This window comes from Micromesistius poutassou (genome assembly GCF_964030765.1).
Source record: "Micromesistius poutassou genome assembly, chromosome: 2".
NCBI lineage: Eukaryota > Metazoa > Chordata > Actinopteri > Gadiformes > Gadidae > Micromesistius > Micromesistius poutassou.
The window spans coordinates 8,805,225-8,830,852 of record NC_140272.1 but is presented as its reverse complement, the minus strand read 5'-3'; the positions used below and the strand labels follow the sequence as shown (position 1 = coordinate 8,830,852).

The 25,628-nt window shown below is 45.3% G+C and overlaps 1 protein-coding gene across 1 annotated transcript in view; it reads left to right on the top strand.

Annotated features, from left to right (window-relative positions):
* The window catches only part of LOC311339370 (receptor-type tyrosine-protein phosphatase gamma-like), a gene marked incomplete at its 5' end in the record, with an annotated part of 182,673 nt that overhangs the window by 113,984 nt on the left and 43,061 nt on the right, over positions 1-25,628 (top strand). Inside the window, 3 exons of the mRNA XM_084464745.1 lie at positions 3,172-3,238; positions 9,178-9,335; positions 20,737-20,944. Coding sequence (XP_084320871.1) covers positions 3,172-3,238; positions 9,178-9,335; positions 20,737-20,944 — 433 coding nt within the window. The remainder of the gene's footprint in view (positions 1-3,171; positions 3,239-9,177; positions 9,336-20,736; positions 20,945-25,628) is intronic.

The window sequence follows — 25,628 nt, the reverse complement described above, 5'->3', positions numbered from 1 at the left end:
CGCATGGTGACACGACAAGGCCCAGCTAATTATATGACTCAGTGGAAAAAGAGGCAGGGGTTAACATGATGGACAGGTCACAGCAGTCTGTGACCTTTGACGCAAAAACATTGTGTGTGTGTGTGTGTGTGTGTGTGTGTGTGTGTGTGTGCCTGTGCATGCGTTTGTGTGTATGTGTTTGTCTCTCAATGCTTGAATGATATAATGTCAGCAAGCAATGGAAAAAACAACGTGTTTGTCTGATCGGGGGTCCATCTCCATGTGTGGATGATGTCTGTGTTTTTTGTCTCCATGTATTGTGCGATTTCTGTATCATCCTTAACATGAACGTGTGTTTAGTGGGTATTATGACTCACTCACACTCACATACTGGAGTAAACGGCGCTGGCTAATAGCTATCATTAGCCCATTATTGACTCACTCAGTGCCCTCACTGCCCTGACATCGGCCTGCCACTCGGCTCAGGGTCCCGTCTTAGATCATTCAGGGCACCAGCACCCAGGTGGATTCACATCTTTTCTCACACTCTTCAATGGGGTTATTCCTCCTCCTCCCTGACCGGGGATCACACGCTCTGCGCTCTGAGTATCGCTGACGGAGCAGCGGTGCAGTGTGTGCTGTGTTTGCATCCTTTTGACAAACATACAATGAAGAAGTGTGAAGAGGATTATGTAGGAGATGGCTTAAGCCACAAGAGGGAGAATTGGATATAGAGCGTTGTTGTTGGTTCCCACAATGATGAGAAAGCTGCCCACGCAAAAACCAACCATCAGCATCCAGATAATAAGTGTTCACAAAGCACTGCAATCTATGGCGTTTATGAATCATTCACTTTGTCGAGTTGCTGCCAACTGCTGTTTACAAGTAGCACTCATAAACCATTACTGCAGACATTGAACTAACCTGAATGTAGGCGCAATCTACGCACACATCTGAATAGGTACAAACACAATGCGTGTGAGTGTGTTGAATGTGTTGAATCTCAATGAGGACAATAACAGAGTTGGCATTTAATGTACCGGCCCTGCTGAACCACGCAGACAGCCTTTCATCTCCTGAAGCTCTGTGAGGGACAGGATGGGTCTCATTTTATTGGATTGTTGTCCAGTTTCAGAAATTTGCCAGGAATTGAAAAGAAGAGAATCTCATCAACAATTGATGATAGTTTCACTCGACACTCAGAGACACTAACAGAGTTCTGAGAGATACAGAATACAAACACATGCTTCATCTCTGCATGGCTTCTGCCCTAGATATGCTACAGTGTGGCTCTGATGAAGGGATCCTCTGCTAGCTTCATCAGTCTGCCCCACACTCTTTCTCCTCTCCACAATAAAGTGACCTCCTTATGGAGATGTACCCATATTTGTTTGGCTGTTGAAAAATACGAGATGCAATGAAAGCCCATAGTATTTACACATGTTATCTTCAAATGAGGTCCCCCCCACACACACACACACACACACACACACACACACACACACACAGGTGTTCTCTCACACACAAACAAACACACACACACACACACACACACACACACACACACACACACACACACACACACACACACACACACAGGTGTGCACTCACACACTAGCACTCACTTACTAGCTAGCTAGAGCTAGAAAGACACACCACTGCAATGTGAGCTAGTTAGTGCTAGGGAGACCCAGTAAAACCCAGTGGTCATCCAAGGATCCTGATATTCCCCTTCTTCTATACCCTCTGGCTTCCCTTCCCTCTGCCCTCCTTTCTCCTCCTCTCTGGGGTCCTCCTTCCTCTTTGAAGTGGAAGAATCAGGGAGGAGGAGGAGGATGAAGGCGGGGTGGGGCTGGGGAGGGCGGTGGGGGGTGGGGGGTGACGGTGGTGGTGGTGGAGGTGGAGGGGGTCAGTATGGAGATTGCATTCCCACGATCTGCTGGTGGGCACCTAAGCAGGGCAGAGCATCAAGGGGCCCTCAAAGGGCCCTCAGAACTGGGTCCTACGGAGGTTTGTCAGCAGCGCCACGTGACATCACTGTCTTCTGCTAATTGGTGTACATCAGTTTGAACCCACACCTCGCCTCCTTGGGAAATCAGAGACCTGTAGCACGAGGCGGTGGTGGAGAGGCATGGAGGACCTTCGATTGAATGCTATTAGGATTCATTAGCAATAAGACACACGTGTGGCGTGATGAATAATAGGAAAAGGTGGTCTAAATATGTCGATTCGGCGCATACATCATTGATTGCACAGGCGTGGGAGCCGGCCAGGGACGGCGGTTGCATAAGGCGGACCATCTGCTTGCTCACCACGTAGCCACGTTGATCCCATCCCAGGGCCGTGATGCATGAGAAGAAGGCGTGATTAAAACACCTGTACCAGGGGCGGCTGTATGGTGGTGGATTGGCAGCTCCTCCTAATTACAGCAGATTGACCTCCAGTCCGTTTGTCCTTTGTTTCTTTCTCTGTTTGTCTTATTGCCGTAGTTGGCCTTGTGGACTGAACGTGCATAGATTTGTAGTATCTGAAGGTGCCAAGTCATGGAATAGTTTCACACATGCAGGTGCAATAGGCCTACATCAAATAGGTAACGCTAGACGTACTGACGCTTTCTGAAGAAAGAGAGTCTTATGATCAATGTAACAACTGTAAAGTATTTAGCACCAACAAAATGGGATGGATGCATTCCACTGCATGTGATGGAGGTAATACAAATGGTACAGTTGAATGGCTGTTTTGTTTTATATTGGCCGAAAGTCGTTCCACATCCAGAGCAGCTCACTCCCATCTCATGGAACTTGCTCTGGAGCGGCAACGAGATACAGGTTGGGATGCTAGCTCACAAACAACCTCATTGATGAGCACAATTTCAATGTGTATATATCTATATATATATATAGATATATATATAGATATATACATGAACGATAATGCCACGAAAGGGAAGACATCTAATCCCAATGCATAGAGGCAACATTGGCTCTTTCAACACATTCTGTTAATGCACAACCTTACTGCTGGGGGCTGTAGTATAGTTCTACTGAAACTGTCTCAATGTAGGTGATAAGATGTGACTCAACAGGAGAGTGGTTCAGATGGGCTGAACCATCCAGGGAGTGAGGGGGTCATGGTGGGTGAGGGAAACATACCCTCTTACTCCTTGTCTCTCTTGTGCTCTCTCCCCCTCAGGTCGGCGGGAGGGACAACCCAGCGGTGGACCCGGTCATCCACGGGCTGAGGGGCGTGGTCCATCACGGTCAGTACCCTGCTGGGCACCTCCCGGGTCCACCACAACCTGTTACCTCACATACACATCCACATCCACATACACACACACGCACGCACGCACGCACGCACGCACGCACGCACGCACGCACACACACACACCAATATCAAAGATGGATGTAAAGTGGCAGTTCCTCCTCATGGATCCATAGGACTCCATGCTGAAGTGTTTATTGTCTCTTTAGGAGTTCAAGGGAATGTTTGTCATTTCATGGATCATTTTTTAACTCATCAAAAGATATTGCCATAAATGATGGCCAATGGGATAGTAAAATATCCAAGTTGCCTGTATCACTGTAATGTTGGAATCACAGTAATAGGCCTTTCTGACACACACCGAAAGCCTGAACTCCTCCGCTTAATCCCCGCTGGGGCTGTGTGAACAAAAATGTCAGAATCCTCCCCTCCGGAGTTAAATCCACCAGCCCCTAGTCCCCAGTCTGGAGGAATCACAACCAGTTAGTGGACGTGCTGCTGAAGTGTTGCTGACGTGTTGCTGAAGTTTCTATCTAGTTTCTGGCGTGAAGCCGGGAGCACGAGAGAAATTGCTTCCTCCTTTCTCTTCTTGCCTGTATTTTGCGTTCCAATCTTCTTTCTGCGTTCCTATCACTCTTCTGTTGAGAGTGAGGATGCAAAACACTGCAATTCCGCTGCATACACTCTGATCCATCTCCTCCTCCTACACCTCCTCCTCCTACAACTCCTCCTCCTACACCTCCTCCTCTTGCACCTCCTCCTCCTACACTTCCTACTCCTACACCTCCTCCACCTCCTTCTCCTCCTCCTCCTACACCACCACCTCCTCCTCCACCTCCTCCTCCTAAACTTCCTACTCCTACTCCTCATCCACCTCCTCCTCCACCTCTTTCTCCTCCTCCTCCTCCTACACTTGCACTTATTCTTCCTACACCTCCTCCTCTTACACCTCCTCCACCTCCTCCTCATATACCTCCTCCTACACCTCCTCCTCCTTCACCTCCTCCACCTACACGCTCCACCTCCTACACCTCCTCCTCCTACAACTCATCCTCCCACACCTCCGAGGAGGAGCAGGAGGAGGAGGAGCACGGGGAGGATGAGGAGGGGGAGGAGGAGATGTGAGGAGGGGAGAGAGGGGAGGGGAGGAGAGTGGAGAGGAGAGGAGAGAGGGGAGGGTAGAAGAGGGGAGAGGAGAGGAGAGGAGAGAGGGGAGGGGAGAGGAGCGAAGAGAGGAAAGAGGGGAGTAGAGGGGAGAGGGAGAGAAGAGGAGGGGAGGGGAGGAGAGCATGAGGAAAAGAAAGCCAAGGGTGTAGGAAACAAGGTGTGGTGAGGATGACAACAAGGGAAGAAGGAAAGCGTAGGAGTTTAAAACGAAGGCCAAACAATAGATGATGTAGGAACGCGTGCATGGGTGTGGATGCAGAGGGGATCTGTACAGAGGCTTCTGTACTGGTGTGTGTGTGGGCGTACACAGGCTTTACCGGTGACCAGTTTGCTAGTATAAGACAACTAGGCGGATGAGTGCAATGTTGCAGGGGCCTCCTTTCTCCCCCACAACATCTCTCAACAGGCTGGGTCGAGAGATATCTTCATAGCTTCGACACACTGAGGCGTGGAAGAGGAGGAGAGGAGGAGGAGGGGGAGGAACCACCAGAGACAGGGCCGTAGCTCAGAGACAGGGGAGGGAGTCAGGTACCACCAGAGACAGGGCCGTAGCTCAGAGACAGGGGAGGGAGTCAGGTACCACCAGAGACAGGGCCGTAGCTCAGAGACAGGGGAGGGAGTCAGGTACCACCAGAGACAGGGCCGTAGCTCAGTGACAGGAGAGGGGGTCAGGGCACTGCTTCCACCAGAGACAGGGCCGTAGCTCAGTGACAAGAGAGGGGGTCAGGTACCACCAGAGACAGGGCCGTAGCTCAGAGACAGGGGAGGGAGTCAGGTACCACCAGAGACAGGGCCGTAGCTCAGAGACAGGGGAGGGAGTCAGGTACCACCAGAGACAGGGCCGTAGCTCAGAGACAGGGGAGGGAGTCAGGTACCACCAGAGACAGGGCCGTAGCTCAGTGACAGGAGAGGGGGTCAGGGCTCTGCTACCACCAGCTGTCTGCTGATCATTCACTGGCTTCTTCACTGGCCCACTGGAGCCTCCTAGTTATCACCACCAGTTATTAGGGTGACAGGTTGCACACAGCGCGCAGTCAGGACCAATGTGTGTGTGAGTGGGTGTGAGTGTGTTTGAATGTGATTATGTGGTCGATTTGATTTAGCTGCGAGGCTCTACTTAACCAAGTTGGCCAAAAGTAAAACTAATATGAATTCCTCCATTTCTAGTTCACCCAGGGGCATAATTATCAAATTAACTTTGCGGCTGTTTATTTTCTTCAGTAATTTTACAACGGAAATTAAGAATTTATTTTCAATCCTAATATTTTAAATTTCAACATTCTTCTTTTTATACATTAAAAAACATGTCCTACCGTCAACTTCCAGAGAGAGATGTAGATAATATTCTTCCTTGTATAACCATAAGTTATTTTCTTTTTTTACATTTTCTTAATATAATATGAAATATATTGTATTAATTTAAGCACTTAAGCCACAGGAAGTGTGTTGCTTTGGGGGGAACTGAAATTAGCAGTGGAAGAACTAAGTGAAATGATTCCTAGCCACAGGCATCAGGTCTATCAGGAATAAGCTGATAGTGCATTAAGTGGTAGCAGCCTGGCTGACAATACATTAACTCTGTTATTGGGTCTCCATACTTACTGCCTGTAGCAGGAAATAATGATTTCCCAGCCTTGTGAGATTTCATAAATAGTACTACATAATTATATGGTTTTGTTGTTTTAGTGCTTATTGTTTTTAATAATAAAAAGAAAGTGTGGTAATATCCCAAAATTATTCTAATGTCAATTTGGTTGTTATGTGAAAGATGACTTGCATTTAGTTGACCTTCATATAATGATATTCATCCACCAAACTGAAGATATTACATGCATACAATACAACTGAATCATGGACCAGTGAAGGGCAATGCTTCTTGCATTATTCAATTCAAAACTTTAAATTATCAGTGTTTTTGAATTGTGGGATGAGGATTTTGTAAGATGTCCAATATTTATCCATAGAATTCCAATTAAGAAATCCCTTTAAACATTCAACTGTAGATTTGATAATATTCAGATTATGTTTAAAGCTTGAACAAATAATATATGTGAAATATATTTTACTGTGTGTGTGTGTGTGTGTGTGTGTGTGTGTGTGTGTGTGTGTGTGTGTGCGTGCACGTGTGTGTGCGGGAGCGTGTGTGTGTGCGTGTGTGCGTGTGTGCGTGTGTGTGTGTGTGTGTGTGTGTGTGTGTGTGTGTGTGTGTGTGTGTGTGCGTGCGTGCGTGTGTGCGGGGGCGTGCGTGTGTGTGTGTGTGTGTGTGTGTGTGTGTGTGTGCGTGTGTGTCTACACCTGCATGAATCTCAAGTAGCCCCGACTCTAAGGCAACAGAAGCAGTCCAGCCCAGTACTGAAACCTCCTCTGTACCACTACCTTCTTGTCATACACAACATGTCCCACAGGGAATTTATCTCAGGGAAGTAATTACAGTACATTCCATAGCCTACAGCCCAGTCATGATTGCCCCCTCATCCTCACTTACACTCCCCCCCCCCCCAGCCCCAGCCACCAGCACACATGTTACAAGGCCATTAATTAATCGTCTTGCTTTGCCTTTAAACTCCCAGAGGCCACTGTGAAAGTCTTGATTGGCAATTCATCTTTTAAAGCTGTGGCACCCCATGCTGTCTTCTGACTATGCAGTCTTGCCACAATTCCAGCACTCCCGTGCAATCTAACCTCTTTATACCATGGCCGTTGTGTTTCCTGTCAGCTCCTTCTGTCCCCATACTGTCACTACCGTCTTCTCCTTTCCATTCACCGACTGATCGGTTCATTTCCAACGCACCCTTTTCACATTTACACATTGGTTTCATTCCACCGAACATCGGGTTGTAAACGTTGTCAATGTGTGCTGGCATGACATGACAGACACCAGCAGGGTAGATATGGTAGTGAACATGATCTCATCACCAGCCAGCTTCTTACCCTTCCTCCTGTTACATGTCTGTGTTTTACTGTAACAACGTGTTGGACACCTTGCATGCTCTACACACTTTTACCTTGACCTTTTCTCATTACGACAGAATCCTTATCGCTCTATTGGGCCAACTGGTCGGCTTGGCTGTTTAGCCAGGATGGGAAATACACGGCGGTACATTCCCCTCTAAAGTATTGTGATTGTAGTCTGAATTCTGTAAATGAAAAACATTGTTGTCTGAAATTGTCTGAAAAATTTTGCATTATACACTATCAACAAATACACCAATATTTGGGATTACATTTGCATTTGAATACATTAAAACTTAATTTTGATAGTATGCACACAACTTGGAATGTATGGAATGTATGTATGCAATATGGCAATATGGTAATCTGAACAGCACATACTGTACTGTACTGTACTGTCCTTTAGGAGATTTGTACAAGACAAATCTCCTAAAGGAAAACAAAGACTTACCTTATGAAGAATTCAATGTCAATTAAACCTTGTCTATTTTTTCATTCTTGTGGTATGTAAAGATGGGTAGTTGTTTTTGTCCATGTAACTATATTTGTTATGTGCTATGTATGAGCCATCTGTGTATATTCACACCGAGCTAAGTCAAGATGGTTCGGCAGCAGATATCACTCCAGCTTCATTTAGCATTAACAGCTGCTCGTCTTGCATATTGCAGAAATCCTGGAGTGCTTCACATGATCACCGCCCACTATTCAGCGGGGGATGGCCATAGGGCCGACCTAAAGTTCACCCTAGATTCTTCTCCTTTTCCCATGACTCGACGGACAGTATGTCCCTGGAACAGTATTGCATGGATCACAGATTTTACACTCTCAGGAGGGGATCTGTAGAGTTGCAATCAATGAGTTGTGTGCACACTTGATCAAAAATAGGTTGTAATGTATGTATTCTTTAATAAATTTACACATGTGAAAGTCACGCTACAGATTTGCAAACCACAACTACAAACTAATTGTTTCAGTTACAAGAATTCAGACCATATAAGATTTACAATACTTTAGGGAGAAATTAAACTCCATTTAAATAGACTTAAAATAACGGAAGGGAATCTGTAGACAGGCCAGGTTATGTTGCAGTGGAAATTGAACGACTGATTTGTGTTTCCGTGTAAACCCGGCTAGTGGTGTACACCTCATTCCAGGGGACATGCTGGCCATGCACTTTAACCATGGAGGTCCGTTCCTGGGTGCAGGAGGCGCTCAGCAGTGCTGCACTTCTGTACCCTGTTGCTAAATATAGCTGGTCAGGGGATGAAACTCAGCTAGTACTGAACATGGACGCTTCAGTGTTCTAGAGACAAACTCTCATGAAAAAAACGTTCTACTCATCAACGGCTGCAACGGAACTGCTACAGTGCTGAGTGATTCCATTAGAAATCACTAAATGATTACAACTATCAGTGTATCCAGTATTTTCACAACATACTGAAAAATTCATCTTATTCTTTCCATCGGGCTTTGTTGGGCTATTTGGTGTGAGGGCAAACCCTTAGTCCTTATGTGGTTAGCCCAGCCTTGGCAACCTGCTGTTGCTATGTTGGTTATTCGGTGTGAGGTAACAGTTTAAGGTTTAATTGGAGGTCTCTAATGCATTGGTGGTGTCTGCCAGTCGCCGGGCCCGGAATGAGCAAAGGGGAAAAGCTAAAACGGTGTCCATTACTGGAACCTGATGGCGCTACAGCAATAGGGCCTGGGTGGCTTCCAGCTCCCGCGGTCACCTTGGATTAATCTGCGCTGTGTTTTATTGATTTTGAATGTTGGTAATTGTGATAGCTTTTATCCTCTCTCCCCCCACCCCCACAGAGAAGGAGACCTTCCTGGAGCCCTTTGTGCTGAAGGAGCTGCTGCCAGCCTCTCTGGGCAGCTACTACCGCTACACAGGCTCCCTGACCACGCCGCCCTGCAGCAAGGTGGTGGAGTGGATCCTCTTCAGCAGGCCCGTCTACGTCTCCTACAAGCAGGTGAGCCCCCCCCCCCCCCCCCCGTTGGAGTGCACACGTGATCTCTGTCCGTCCCCGGGGAAATGAGACGCTCTGAATAATAGACAGAAGGAAATGAAAATGAACACAGACAAAAATATATTGGAATCGATGTTTTAATAAATAAAAATGAGCATATAGAAGATCAGGTATGCATGTACATTTCTATATGCACATTTCATATATTTACAGATATATTGATTTTGAAAGCATCCAACTGAGGAAAATCCAACAACAAACAGAAAATGTTTGTTGCCCCCAACCATTATAAATGGTTCTATATTAGTAGTAATTGCATTGCACATCAAGGACAACGATAGCGAGGTATAAAAGCACCACGCGTACACAGAGACCCACGACACAAAGGCACAGCAGCTGTTTATTTAAATGCTCATTGTTGAACGGGAACATGAAGGACTCAAGGTCGAACAGAGGTTAGGGTCGGACTCTGGACAGGAAGGTTCATTTGATATGAGTCCTCGTGTGAATCACACAACACATAAACACATCTCTGTTGCTCCATTCTGAGCAAGTAGTCAGGCTCATACATTTAGATGGTGATTGTATTTTATTGAAGAGCCAAACATGTCGTTGTTTTATATTGTTCTTTCTTTTTATCAAAATTAGAAGCTTTTATCGAGAGAAAAGGTTCCAGACCACAATAGTGTCAGGGTGTGCAAGGTCCTTTATCATACAAGTCAGAGAATGATAGTTATTCCTTCTTATGAACGAGTGCCACTCTGAACGATGTGCAGCCACTAAGGCTGTGCCCTGGTAGTGACCTGAGGAGCTCTTTGTCAGACCCACTGCCAGTACACCTGATCCCACTGGAGCATCCAGGCTGGTCCCAGTAACAAGGAGGGGTCGAAATCATGAAGATGCTTCTTACCGCAGTGAACATATTACTTTAAAGTACTGGACACAGACTTCCTTTGGAGTCATGACAAGATCATCCTTTAAAACTAGACATATCGCCGCATGTGCACTTTCTGAAGAAAATGTGTGTGGTGAGCCAACTCGTCGTGTGCAAAATATTCTGTGAGCATGTTAACATGCTAATGCTAGCAAGGCTAATGAGCGAGCAGGCCAAGCTTCGAGGCCCTGGACTGCTTTGAAGCAGACTTGTGATTGATCAAACAATCACAAGTCTTCTGCGCCCCCTTTCGCAGAAGAGTTCCTTTTACTTTTTGGAGACCTGCTTAAGTGCGGATTCTATATGTGTACCAACTCTGACAACCCTGAGTTGTTAGATTTCGGAATGGTCGAGGTCAGCGTTTTTTTCCCCATTGACTCCCATTGTAAAAAAAATAGCTTGGTGAGCACCTGCAACAGTGGCCTTTTTAAATTGACCCTGTCAATTCCACATTACCTAAGGGGGGAGGTCCTTGATGGACAAACCAAATGTAGGCCTCTGGGGTTCTCTGAAGCGGATTTGGAATTGGTTGAATAATTGTGGCTGATTTGCATAATCTTGACATTATAACATTTACATTACATTTAGGGGATTTGGCTGACGCTTTTATTCAAAGCGAGTTAAAACCATTCATTCACACATTCACGGCGGAGTCAACCACGGAGGGCAACAGCCAGCTCCTCCGGAGCAGTCAGGGTGAGGCGTCTCGCTCAGGGACACCTCAACACTCAGCTAGGAGGTCCCGGGGATCGAACTAGCAACCTTCCAGTTACCAGTCAACCCGCTCTACCTCCTGAGCTACTGCCGCCACAATTAACATAATCAAATGGATTAACCAAAGTATTACACAATTTTCAAGGTACAGCAAAATCTATCCAGACGGACCTTATGGGTCCTCCAAAAACAAAAAGATTCTGCATGTCAAAAAAGTTTCAGATACCAAGTTTAAAAAATTGTTATAAAACTGGGCGTGGGGGGTGGCCATTTAGGTTTGACAACGAGTTATTGCGCCCCCTGTGGTCACAGCGTACCAAACCTTTTGGTGACCTCCTTATTTCCGGTCTATGCCTATTTAATTTAACAACTCTCAGGTGTTCACATTTGGAGATGCTGATTTTACTGGTCACTTTGGTCACTTCAATCAAAAACTTAGATAATATTATAAATATTAGTTTAAAAAAAGTCTGCATTGTTTGTTTCCTGTATTGTTATTGCACTGGAATATGGCCAATATTGCCATATGAATATGGCCTTTTTGGTTGGGGTTTGGTATTTATACCTCTGTGGAAGTAGATACGCATAATAGGGAGGAATACAAAAATAATAAGACATAGTGACAACAATGTGGCTCGCTCTGCAACCACACCAATAAACCAAGAAAATGAAATGTACTTCAACAAACAGAAGATGATTCTTCAGAGCCGTCTGAAGGGACGCAGTAGTGAGAGAACTGTACCACAACTGTACCACTGGGCCTGCCCAGTGCCTCCATGTTTGATGTAGAATTACCCATCCAGACAACAGAGACTGAGTCAAGACGTGGGTAAACAACGCTGGAGGAGAGGGTGGGGGGTCGGCCCTGTGGGAGGTGTCCTCCACGTCACCCCTGTAGCCCGCAGCCCGCAGCAAGCCACAGCACACCCGCCACTCAGCCTGTTAGCTTACAAGGGCCGCTGGGGGGGGGGGGGACCACTGCTGCTGCTCCCGGTCTCTGAGTGGTGCAGAGAGCAGTGGAGGAGGAGGGGGTGGTGCTGGTGGTGTTGAAACAATAAATAAATTGAAGGCTTGAGAGAGAGGGGGAGAGAGGGGGAGAGAGGCAGATAGAAAGAGAGAGATGGGGAGAGAAAATGGGAGAGAGAGGGGGGGAGGGAGGCAGATAGAAAGAGAGAGAGAGGGGGGGAGAGAGTAGAGAATAAGACCAAGGAAGAGAGAGAAGGGGGATAGAGAAAGGGGGAGAGAGAGAGGGTGAGAGGGTGAGACAGACATATAAACGGCTCTTCATGTTCTTTAATTTAACTATATATCAAAGAATCAGAAAGAGAAAACAACTTAACAAATTGTGACAAAGAAATCAATCCAGACTTTCATTCTGTCAAACACAAGCCTCCATCACTGTAGTGTTTGACAGTGGGTCCAGAACATGGCGCCCCTCAGGGTCCTTCTACTCTGAGCGCCATTAGTCCTGGGGATTTTTTCCCAGTCAATAAAAGAATTACAAATCATGTAGCTGAATGGGCTGTACACATGCAGCGCCATTTTCGTCCATTTATTCACATCAAGGTCGATTTTTTTACTGCTCTGGCCATCGACTAAATCCAGTTTAACCAATCTGGATTAGGTATCTTTGTTCTAGTCACCATGGCCAATGTACATGTTGTGTATAGAAACAGCCTGTTTATGTTTCATAGTGGCAAACTACATTTATAGTCCTATAATTATTGCTTTTGTTATATGTATTGATCATTCATCTCGATAGCAGTCGGCACTAAAAGCTAATGTTTACTTGTACTTTGTTAAGTGACTATAGGCTGCTTTTGATACCATGAAGGTTTTTATTATAATAAGACGAAGAAGTACATAGAAGTACAACTCCAATATAAGTAAAGCCTCTAAATACATAGAATATTTTGGTGAAAGGACGGAATATAAGATTGCCTCCACAAGGCTATGTAGTTGAATAGTTGAATAGTTCTGCCATGACCATTCCTCCACGTTTTCTTGGGTTACTCACTAGGCGTCTGGTGTAAAAGGTGTAAAAGGATGTGATAAAAAACCAGTTCCCTTTACATTTCTGAACCGAGTTCAATGACTTGAAAAATGATATACACTATAATATGATTTAATACAAATATAAAAATGGCTCCTTCAAATGGGTTGAGAGATGTAAATGTAAAACCACAGCTCCTCTGTTTACTGGTATTTGTTCCCTGTGGTCAGTCTTGGCTTCTCCAAAATGGCGGCAACATTGACGTAGGATTTAAAGGCTGTCTCTGTGTACATTATATGATGTGACTTTGGAAGCAGAATTTGATATTAGTATATGGTGGCAGTTTGAATAAAATAGTTGATACAGATGAGTCGGGGGTCTGCTTGGCCATCTTCACTGTGCTATAAACAAAACACAATGCATTTGACAAGGACCGTCTCCTGTTGTGTGCTAGATCTGTGAAAGGGTCACTCCGGAAAACGTCCAGAACTGATTCTTTGGACATTGTTTGAGTTCATATATGAAAATGGCTAGAGAGAGAGAGAGACGCCATTTTAGCTAATTATGGTGTTAGCGTCACTGCAGAATCGAAAACCAAATATTCAGAATTTAATTAAAAGAAGGGGAATTAAAAATATCTATGTTTTGATGATTCTAGTAAGAATCACATTTAAAATATAATCCAATTATTTATCCTCAGTAGTAGGAATGAGAATTTAGGATATAAATATGAAATTTCATTCTTAAAAGAAAAAAGTATTTTTTATAATGACTTCCATTATTAAAATAATATTTGAAGTATAAAATATAAAGAAAATGTGATTGTAGCGCACGATTCCAAGCAAATATGAACATTTTTAAAGTTGAATGGAGTCTCTAGGTGAACGATTGTGGAAGAAGTTTGGTGCCAAAGTTTGTAGAGGAAAAATAAAGAAAGTTAGAATAATAATAAAGCCCAAGAATAACAACAGTTGAGCGCTGCCTACAGCACTCAACAAATAATAAATTTGGTATATTCAGTACTAGTCAAAATGTAATCCTTACTAGTAAGAACCACTAGTTACTAGTCCAAATGTCATCCCTACTAGTAAGAATTACTTGTTACTATAATCAAAATGTAATTCTGATGAGGAACTCTAAGACTATTAAAAGACGGCTTGCCAGAGAGAGAGAGAGAGAGAGAGAGAGAGAGAGAGAGAGAGAGAGAGAGAGAGAGAGAGAGAGAGAGAGAGAGAGAGAGAGAGAGAGAGAGAGAGAGAGAGAGAGAGAGAGAGAGAGAGAGAGAGAGAATACATGTCTTTTCCTAATATTCCAGATTGTTCACATTGGGATGTTTCTGAAATAGTTTGTGATTCAACAAAGCGAGGACCAGATGCTTTGAGGCCTGTCCCATCTCTCTGATTGACACAGGACTGAGAATGCCCTCAGAAGTCTCTCCTTCTCAGACGCACTAAAGGAAACTTCTCCTCACTTACTCTTTTCACCTCACAAAAAAGAGTTTGAGCTGCATATCTGTAATATATCTACAGATTTATCTTTTTACAACGATATACATAGATAAATCATGGAAAGGGTAAAGTACAATAATATATAAGCTCTGTGCGAATAACTCCTCTCTGCATTCACGGAGCGGGAGATCGCGGTGGCTCACAATTATGCTTTTCTCATTATACATTTATAAATGCTCATTATTTTTCGGAGGAGATGAATTATTTTTGCATCAGCGTTTGATCTATCCACTTTATCTATACTGTAGGATCCAAGGAGCTTATGAGCGGTGGCTTCCTAAGCCCCGGCGTCCTTCCCTCTTCCCTCTTTCCTCGCTGTCTGGCAGGGGAAATCCGTAAAGTATTTTTTTCCTCTCCTCCTTTAAGAACAACACAGGCCCACGGGGGTGGGTCTTTGAGTTCCTCGAGAAGGAGAGACTGTTTGTGTCTCACTGTATCATGGCTAAAGGGATGGGGATGGGGGACCTAACAACAACACCGTCCATTTAACTAGCAGAAGAAGAGATATACGGGGAGAAGCGCTGTAGACCATTAGAGTTGTTTACACATTTTACACACTTTCTTCACATCATCACAACTTTTATTCTTTCCATACCTTTTCATATTTTTCTAGTATTTTATTCCATGTTTTTATCGGTTGTTATTTGTTCTGTTTGATGAGATTATTTTCTGTGTTATTTGTTTTCCGTCTACTATTTCATATCTGGCTGTTTCTCCTGCAGGCTAATTGTCCCCTGGTGGACGGGAGGGGGGGGGGGGGTAACATCACTAAGCCATATTGGGGCTGCTGGTGTCTCTGCAGGCTGCATGCCTGCTCCTCCAACACCAGGACTTCACTACATGAATGCACTCAGTTATTTTAGTGTGCTTTAATGAAGTGTGTCTGCATTATTGTGTGCTTGAAGTTAGGGAACGCAGACGTGGGATTGGTCATGCAGTAGCGTGTGATGAGGGTGAAATTTATTGAGTGTGACGCACACTCCATGTCTGGTATTTCCATGGTATCTGATGATGGATTGAATTCTCACCTGCCATTCAATTATATTCCAAATCAGGCAAATCTTCCCCACACATGTCCAGTTAGTAGAGTATCCTATTGACGGTTTTAGATCAGTACTAGATCCTGGTGTTCCACTCCTTGTGTGACTGCCGCATTGGATTTATGAGCCTATAATCATATTCTTTACATTTTGGAAACTTTTTTACTGAAAAGGATGACGATATTCATATTCCATTGGTGAGAAAGGCTTGTTGAAAATATTCTTCATACATTTTATCATACAATTGCGCTGGGTGCAAGATACCTCCATGTGACTGAAGGGAGGGACGTGAAGGAGGTAGGAGGGATCTTAATGCACAAGATGGCTTCCTTTATCTGGGGCACGCGGGTCACCCCCAGCAGAGGTGAGGTGTGTTCTGCCACAGGGTACACAAGGAAACGGGGGGGGGAGGCTGACCTCTGACCTCTGAGCTCCATGGCCCCCACAGAAACGTAGGACGCCATGCTTGGCGTTTATGACGCCACTCCAGAGATGGTTCAGTTATGGTGTTCTGTGTCTGCGTTGCCTGTAGCGACGGCTCAAACAAAGGCAGATTACGGCGGTGTTGGGAGTGATGCATCAAGCCGCAGCAGAGTGAAGTGTGGGCTTTAGAGTGAACAAAGAGGAAGCTTACCGACCAGGCCGTGCCCGGCCTTCCTGTCGGCTGCTGATGCCTGAAGAAAGCCCTGCTGGATGCACGTGAAGGCCTGTTCAGAAGGCTGTTGTTGCTCTGTGGATCACTCTCTTCCCAGCGTTATTCTCTGAGGAGACGTCAGGAAAAAAAAAAAGGAGAAAGTAGCAGGGTGAAGAGAATTAGCCTCAACTGAGATTTGTATTGTTTATCCAGCGCTCGCGCTCTCTCTCTCTCTCTCTCTCTTTCTCGCTCTCTGTCTTATGCTCTCTCCCCTTTGTTTTGGATGAATTGCTTGAAGTGGGTTGGCCCTGACAGGCGTTGCTCGCGGTCTGCTTTGAGACAGGATCGATGGACCAGCTCTCCCCTCAAATACCCTTTCAAACTTATCCTTCCAAACAGACGCGGGCTCCCCGCCTGCGTGTTTATCTGCTCTCGTGTGGCATTTCCTCGTTTGGGCATGTGCATGTGTTCACAGGCAGGTGGGTGCCCGGGAGTCTGCGTGGGGCGATTGATATTGTGCCTGCCTGCATCTCACACGTCAAGAGTTAAAGGTGGCCCAGCCTCCAGGGGAACTGATTTACACACAAAAAGTATTATCGTCAGGCCTGGGATCACTGTGGTCACAAAGGAGGGCTCTAGGCCTGTGTTTGTACATCTGTGTGTTAGTGTATCTGTTTGTGTGTGTTAGTGTGTGTATGTGTATGTGTGTGTGTGTGTGTGTGTGTGTGTGTGTGTGTGTGTGTGTGTGTGTGGTGTTTGTGTTTTTGTGAGTGTGTGTCCACTGCACGTGTGTGTGGGTGTGTGTGTGTGTTGTTGGGGAGTTGGCTTAGGTCACTGTGACAGGGATTAGCAGATTGGGGGATGATTAGGGGAGGGGTGGGGGCCTGTTCTGTTCTGTGCTGCGACACGCGCGATAGCATGAGGTCAGCGGGGAGGCTGCCAGCTCTGGCAGCGGCGGCCATGTTTGATCCGGCCGGCCAGCCATGTTTGAACAGTCCTGGTCGCACAGAAGGCTACTAAATAGCAGCCGGGTGGAGATTAACTGCCATTGTTGACACTGGGTGTGCACGTGCGGCGCATGTGGGTACATGTGTGTGTGCGTGTGTGTGTGTGTGTGTGTGTGTGCGTGTGCGTGCGAGTGTGTGTGCGTGTGTATTTGTTTGCACGTGTGTGTGCGTGCGTGTGTGTGTGTGTGTGTGTGTGTGTGTGTGTGTGAGAGTATGTGCGTGCATGTTTGTGCACGTGCGTGTGTGTGTGAGTGCGTGCGTGTGTGTGTGACACTGGCAGGGCGGGGGGACTGCATTGGCTGTAGAAAAGCATCTGACACAATTCATTACGCCCACAATCGCCTGACAATCTCTGTTATAATTGCATCTGTACACTGATCTGTTATGGCTGCATGCAACGTGCGCTTTCACACCAACAACAGACAAAGACACACAGCCACACACACACACACACACCCACACACACACACAGACACACGCACACACACACACACACCCACACAGACACAGACACACGCACACAACCACACACACACACACACATATACACACACACACACACACATACAGACACACACAAACATACACACATTCACACACACACACACACACACACACACACACACACACACACACACACACAGCCATACAAACACACACACACACAAACCTGCAAAACCCATTTCACTGTACAGAAAACCATGGAATGGGATAACCAAGCAAACACAAACATCAACTAAAGCAGAAGATTAAAGAGTTATAGAATGAACAAAATCAATCTTTTGCCCCTTGTTTGTTTCAGTGGTCATTCAGTTCTTGTGTTTGTCTTCATCTTGAGCCTGATGGGATTCTGTCCCAGAAAGATATGATTGGAGTTTCTCTCCCCAGGGTGTTCTCTGCTTAACATATTGATGTCCAGATGTGACTTTCATTCTCTCTTAAGTCGTCCTTTAGGCTGGATAACCGTCTGATAAAATCATTATAATTAACCCTTCATCCTGTAGGTGGTGGTTTATTCAGCGGTTCTGTTTCCTGTCCTGTGCCGTGTGTCGCCCCTGTTGACCTTACCGTCCCTCAGTGTCCCGGGATCTGTTCTCCATTACGCTCCTCTGTCTATATGTCTCTCTCTCTCTCTCTCTCTCTCTCTCTCTCTCTCTCTCTCTCTCTCTCTCTCTCTCTGTACAACTGGTCTATGTTAGCTGAAGCTGGCCGGACTGTGTTTAGAGCTGAACTACAGTACCCAGCATGGAATGCAGACGGCAGGATGTGGTGCATTAGCATCAGTAGTGGACCATCGTCAGTCTTTCTGAACCTATGACATAAAGTATAAAACAATCTCTCATCATTTAATCCGTGCTTGTTTAGCCCCAATATCAGAATAAGACAAAGATAGATAGAAAGATAATCTTTAGCCTCATATTTGTAGCACAACACGGTACAACACCGATATCCTTTGTTTTAACGCTGCAAGTTGCATGTAGCAGACTGTATATTCCTCTCTCTTTAAATAGGACTCAATAAGAAGAAGAAGAAATGAAACGTTTAAAACCTTATCTCCCGTCCGTCCCGACAGGGCCGTGTGTTCTGGTGCTGTTAAGGCTCAGTTATCGTTCCGTGTTGAAGCAATGCAATGACCACGCAGACGCTTTGACGCGGTCGTGAACCTGTTTTGGTTTTTGCGTCGGGTTTTAGTGAGCGGACCAATCACAGCCCTTGCTGCTGCGTCGCCTCGATGCAAGGTTACAATTTTTGGCAGGGGTACGTAAGGCCCTTGCGGTGGACGCAAGGAGGGTCTGCCAGGACGTAATGGGTCCGTAAACCTCCTCGAGTTGCCGACGTGGAACCAATAACTAAGCCTTTACTGCTTTAACTGCTGTGTTCTTCAACTCAAACCTCCATCCCCCTGTCCCCTGGAACCACCAGGAGAGCGTCTCCCCGCGTTGCCGCGGCGCTGGTGGGCGGTCGCAGGAGGCGGAGGAGCGAAGGACTCCTTCTGTCCGTGTTCTCCAGCTCTCTGATCCCGCTCCGAGCCCATGCTGGCGCTGTGTGACGGAAACCCGTTCTGGGCTCGCTTTGGTTTGGCTTTGTGGATGACACGCAGGCATGGTGGAATTTGCTGCCGAAAGATATATTTCCCCTGAGACGCACCCACGCGTAACTCACTTTCTAGGTTCCTCTCGCGCTCTCCCTCTCTTTCAATGTCCCTCTCTCTCGCTCTCTCTCTCTCTCTCTCTCTCTCTCTCTCTGTCTTTCTCTTTCTCTATTTGGCTCTGTATCAAACAGGGTCTTTCTCCCAATCACAAGCGATCTCATGCCAAGTCAGACAGCAGGAAGGCTTGTGTAGATTGCTATATATTCTTCCTTAATAACACATCCTTGTAATCAAGTGATTTTCCCCAACTGGAATGATGAGTGTTTTAAGAGCAGGTGAGCCCAATAAGAGTCTCTGCAATAGGTCCAATGTCTCATAAAGGCAGATGTGCTCACTCCGGGGGAATTATAAATGTTGAGGCTTGGCTCTTACAACATTATTATCTACAAAGAAATTTCTGCATTACAAGAAATCCTGTCATTAAATGGGTTTGGTTTGTTTCACCTTCACTCCATATACATGTGTGTCCGGTCCAACATTAAGTATCAGCTTTTAAGACATTTATCTCTTTAGCCAATTTCAGACCTGCACTCTTTCCCTGCAATGATCCCTAACATTTCCTGCTCGGGGCAACGTGTGAATGGGAACAGGGATCCCTATTCAGGGATTACTGCAAGGGTAGTTTTCCTACTAAGACCTAATGACCTTCCCAGAACACTGCCGGTACTGCTGGGTTGTCAGTGAAAGCAGGAAAATTGTCGGGAGAGGAATGTCAAGGGTTATGGCATACGTGATATGATTTCACCTGGAGAGAAGGAACCGATCACAAGACACTGCTCGGTTTATCTTAATGGGCCAATGCTTTTCGGTTGATTCGTTAACAATAGCAATATAGCTTCTTTTGTTTGCCAACAATCAGCTGTTTTCAAGAATGGCTTGAAACAGGACAGATTCCAAAAAAAGGACGCCCCTCTCAGTCTGCAGGTTTCAAGGTGGCTGGTATTCATAAGTGTTGCATTATCTGCTAGACTGTCCCTGGCCCATCTACTCCGTAATTGCCGTGCCATGTGTGAAAGTGCTCAAGACGGCGATGTTCCAGAACTTGGCTACACGGTTAAATAGTGAAAATCACAAGTGGTGCGTGAAAGGTTATCCCGGTAATTTACCCAGGAACTTTGTTTTAAATCGTCTTGAGTGGGCGATGAAGAGTACCCAAGGGTACCCATTCCCTGTGTTTTCCACAGTAAATAAATTAGTTTTGCTATGATGGGTGCAAGGCCAACCTCACACTGATATAATGCAGGGGGGACCGGAGGAAATGATGAATGAAAATGAATATGTGGGGTAGGATATCAACGTGTGTGTGCTGTCAAGAGAAATGTGACCATCGCTGCATTACAGTGAGCGCTACTTTAATGTGGTCCTTCCTTCCTCCTCCTCCTCCTCCTCCTCTTCCTCTTCCTCCTCCTCTGTTCTCCTCAGCTGGAGGCCTTCTACTCCATCTTCACCACGGAGCAGCAGGACCACGTCAAGTCGGTGGAGTACCTGCGGAGCAACTTCAGACCCCTCCAGAGCCTGGACCACCGCCACATCTTCAAGTCGGCCGTGAAGGACGCCTGGCTGCCAGACCTGACAGGGGGCGGTGGTGGCGGCGGCGGCGGTGACTCCTATGGGACCGAGGCCTCCAAAGGTCAGGGTTCACTTTCTAGGGTTGCATATTGTGTCACCTTGAAGGGTGCAGTAACCCCCTTATTCCAGTTCCAACCGGCTCCTCAGGCTAACAGAGCGGTGGTGAACATGTTGATGTTCCGGTTGACTCAGATGTAGTTTTTAGGTTGTTAGATTCTCTGTTCAAATGAAGGGTCTGCCTCTTCTGGATGAAACCCTTTCCAGGGCACTGGTGGTCTTAGTTAATCCTGAGCGAGAGTGCGTGATGTCAGGTTTAACGCCCGGTCCTATGGACCTCTTTCTGTTTGAGAAACCGTTGAGGACAGGGATGTGCACAGGAATTTTGAGGGGCAGTTGCTCTGACCTGAAAAAAGGGCAACCCCCCCCCCCCCCCCCCCCAAAAAAAACAACACAAATAACAGGGTCTTTATTAATATATTAATACAAATAAGTAAAACACTGAAATACAGCACTCAATCACCCTAACTACTACTAATGATAACGCAGAAAAACATGACTTGAAGAAGAAGAACATAACATGATTACCATTATCATACCATTATCATTATTATTTAAACGCCCACAGGAAGCTGTTCTGCTCAGGCAAGCTCTTTGAAAGGATCTCTAAAATAGCCTATGTTTTTTTTTTAGATTACAATTATTTAACATGTGGCTCCTTAACCCTGTACTTTCTAGCATGGTCCTCTCATCTCATATTTGGTGATCAGCACTTGCCTCCTGGTCCACATTTTTCTCGTGTCTGGAGGCTTGTGGGTGCTCCTCATCTTAAATGTAATGTAATTAGGAAAAATTGCCATTAGTAGGCTAAAATATGAGTCTAATTAATTAATCAATTAGCCTACACAGTGTCATCTTTATCACAATGCAAAGTCTCTGTCTCACCTGCTGGTTGGCTTTTTCGTAGCCAACCCTGCAGTGATGTGCTCCCCTTTGCTGCCTCCTTGAGTTGTCTCTCTCTCTCCTGAATCCGCCTCTTTTCAGTGGGCATTTTGGCTTCACCATTTAACCATTTTTAATGAAAGAATTCATGTGATGCATTACGTCCATCATTCATTCTTCTTGCTAAAATGAAATGTTAGAAACTACCTATCTAAACTAACTATCAGCAGACATGTAGCTTAGTTTGCCTACCAAAAAATGAGTAGCCTATGTGATAACGGGCTGCTTGTCTGCAAGCTAGCTAGCTGTCTGATTATTTAGGCTTAACGTTACGTGGCAAACTGAGCCTGGATTTATGAAGATTTTAATTAATTTCATAAAACTTGATGATGATTGTTTGTTTGTTATACATCTCAAACTCACCTTTTCCGACAACGTCAAGGCAGTCGTCTCACAAGACAACGGTGACAGTCTCTTTAGTCTCGGCACTAGGCAGGCAACATCATGCAGGCTCAGGTGCCGGTCGCGTGCAGCGCTGCAGCTATGTAAACAGAGTTCGCCCTCCCCCTACTGACTTTCACTCTCGGTGCCCGAATGGAAGTGAATGAGGCTACGTTTACTTTCTGAAATGTTTCAAGTGGCGATTTTTTTTTTTTATCTAGGCCTAGATGAAATTCTGCAACCATAGTACGATTTAAAATTATTATTATTTTTTTTTCCTCGAAGGGCAACGTGAGTCGAGGAGGGCATATGGGCAGTTGCCCGGGCAACCTGAGCAACCCCCCTGTGCACGTCCCTGGTTGAGGATAACATTTAGTGAAGGTCGTAGGGAGAAGTTCCCTGCTAAAACGAGGTTTACTGTAAACCTAAACAGAAAACCCATATTTATTTTGAAAAACCTACGATTTAGATATTTTATTGGATAAAAAGGACAAAAAGACGAGATCTGAGTTGATTTCTGTGAGTGTACTGAGTATTACTGAACCCCAGATGATGATCAGAATGTATATTAGTTTTGTAGGTTTCACTTTAAATTAAAACCTTTAAATGAACATACTGAACCCATGAGGAGGAGCAGACTTTCTCTAGCTTTGTTTCTTAAATAAGATCCTTGAATCTTCTCAGAGCAAAGCTCTTGATATAATTTGTGATATATGTTGACCCTATGGCTTTTATTTTGAAATCCAAACAGCCAAACTCAGTGCCTGCCCACTGTCAACATAAAGGCCTACTAGCCTGGTTCTGGTCCACCCTGTTCTAAGTGTAGGCACTCCTGTTCAGCACTCTTCCTACTCACTACAGATTTTATTTGGGGGTGTAACCTGAATGTTTGACTTGACCTGCTAAACCAAATGTGACAATAACAAGTAAGGATGCGTTAGCACATGATTGACCCATAGCGGATCCATATGGGTGCATTTAAGTCAGCACTGGAACCAGGATCTTAACCCTAGAAACAATGTATCAGACTTGTTCTCATCAAATAAGTAGCTTCACTGTTTTCTTGAACCCATCCTCTCACTCACTCAGCCTGTCATTCTCCAGCGAGCAACGCCACTGGTGAATATCCTTCACACTGGGCGGCAGTATCCCCCAACTACCTGGCTAATAGAAAAATATGTGTGTGCGTGTGTGTGTGTGTGTGGTCATGTTGCCAGTGAGCAGGGGAGCACAACTCCCTTAGCATAAGGCGTTTGGAGGCACACCAGACATCATCTTGCTTCCACCTCATTACCGCTCACACAACACTACTGTGGAGTGTGTGTGTCTGTGTGTGTGTGTGTGTGTGTGTGTTGTTTATTTCTATGCTTGCGTTGATGTTCGCATGGTGTTTGTGTGTCGGTTGGTCAGTCTATGGGTACAGCTTGTTGTGTGGATATATTTGTGACTGTTTTTGTGTGTGTGTGTGTGTTGTTGTTGTGACTGTGTGAATGTGTTTGGTTGTGTGTGTACGTGTGTGTGTCTCATCTACCATATGGAAGTGGGTTGAGCGGGGCGGGGAAATGCCCTGCAAGGACAGTTGACACGGCACAGATGCTAGCTGACACGCACACACACACACACACACACACACACACACACACACACACACACACACACACACACACACACACACACACACACACACACACACACACATACGGTACACACACACAGCCCATGCACAGAGGAAACATTTCACATGTGATGCAGTATGTCCTTGAGAAGCTGTTTTTGCAACACCTATGAGATGGAGAATATATAGATATATATATATAGATATATCTCCTCCTGACATTGAGATATGATATAGAAACAATATAAATATAGATGTATATTATATATATAAAATATGCATTCATTTCATGTTCTCTCTGCCCATGTGCCTGCCCCCCCTCTCCAAATCCATCCCTCCACCAGTAACTAGTTCAGCTCCACTCATTCTCATTGGCATGATTGACATCCTCATGGCGTTGCCTGAATCCTCCACAGAGATGTGTCTCTGCAGCCCTGACCTCAGGCCCGGCCACGCCGCAGTGAAGCGGGCGGCTTGTCACACTGACCTCAAATCAGACAAGACATTCTTCTGCAGAGCAGAAGAATAGGAAGCTCTGCTCTGTTGTTATTGTGGTTTTCTCTCTCTCTCTTTGTTCAATGTCACTCTGTTAAGCTTGACAACAATGGCTCGGATATAATCATAAATAATTGCGGAAATCTGAATGGAAATCTTATTTTGAAAAAGGACTTGAATTTAATCAAAAATATTGACACATACATAGAGAATGATTCATAATTGGACCCGCACTGGAAGCAGCAAGGGGAGAAAACAGCATTTCTTTATTGTGTTGTTGATGGAGCGTGTGTGTGGTCTGTGAGAGCAGAGTGAGCTCATAGGGGCTGAGACCAAATCATAGCATCCTGTCGCCTTATCTGACCAATCAAAATGAGATAATACGGTCTGCTCTATTAGTGGTCAATGTATGTTCTTCAGGCCCATCATTTATTTATTTTGTATTTAGCAATCTTTTTAATGTTTACTATGGTACTATGGTTTACAATTTCCCGTTATTTATCATTTAAATCCTTGATTTATTTTTGCATATTGAACCGATAACTTTCCGTTGTAAATATTAGACATGTTTTAATATTCCATTGATGTTCCCGTTGTATGAGGTATTTACATGAGCTGCAAAAGGTGTCCTGGATGTTGTCTCCCATGTTATATCTAGTTCATCATTATCATTATGTACCTGTGAGGTCAGGATGTGACACCAAACTAAAGACCACAGAATGAAGGGGAGAGACCATGGGACCAGAACTGGTCAAAACCGGTCAGACACTCTGGATGTCAGACCGTAGGTAGAGGAACACGACATGAGAGGAGGAGGAATCAGACGGAAATCTTAACCAATGACCTTTAAGTTAAGAGTTAAGATACACACACAAACACACACACATACACACACACACACACACACACACACACACACACACATACATGCACATACATACTGTAACATACATACATACATACATACATACATACATACAAACATAAACACACACACACACACACACACACACACACACACAACAAACAAAAAAACAGACACACACACACACACACACATAAACAGACACATACACACACACACACACACACACACACACACACACACACACACACACACACACACACACCATGGTCCTCTTCCAGAGGCTGAACCCATTGTAATCTAGCCCTGGTCATCGATCAAGGCCCAGCTCCATGCTGCAGGCCTCAGAGTGGCCTCTCAGAGCTCCACCAGTGCAGAGGGGAGCGAGAC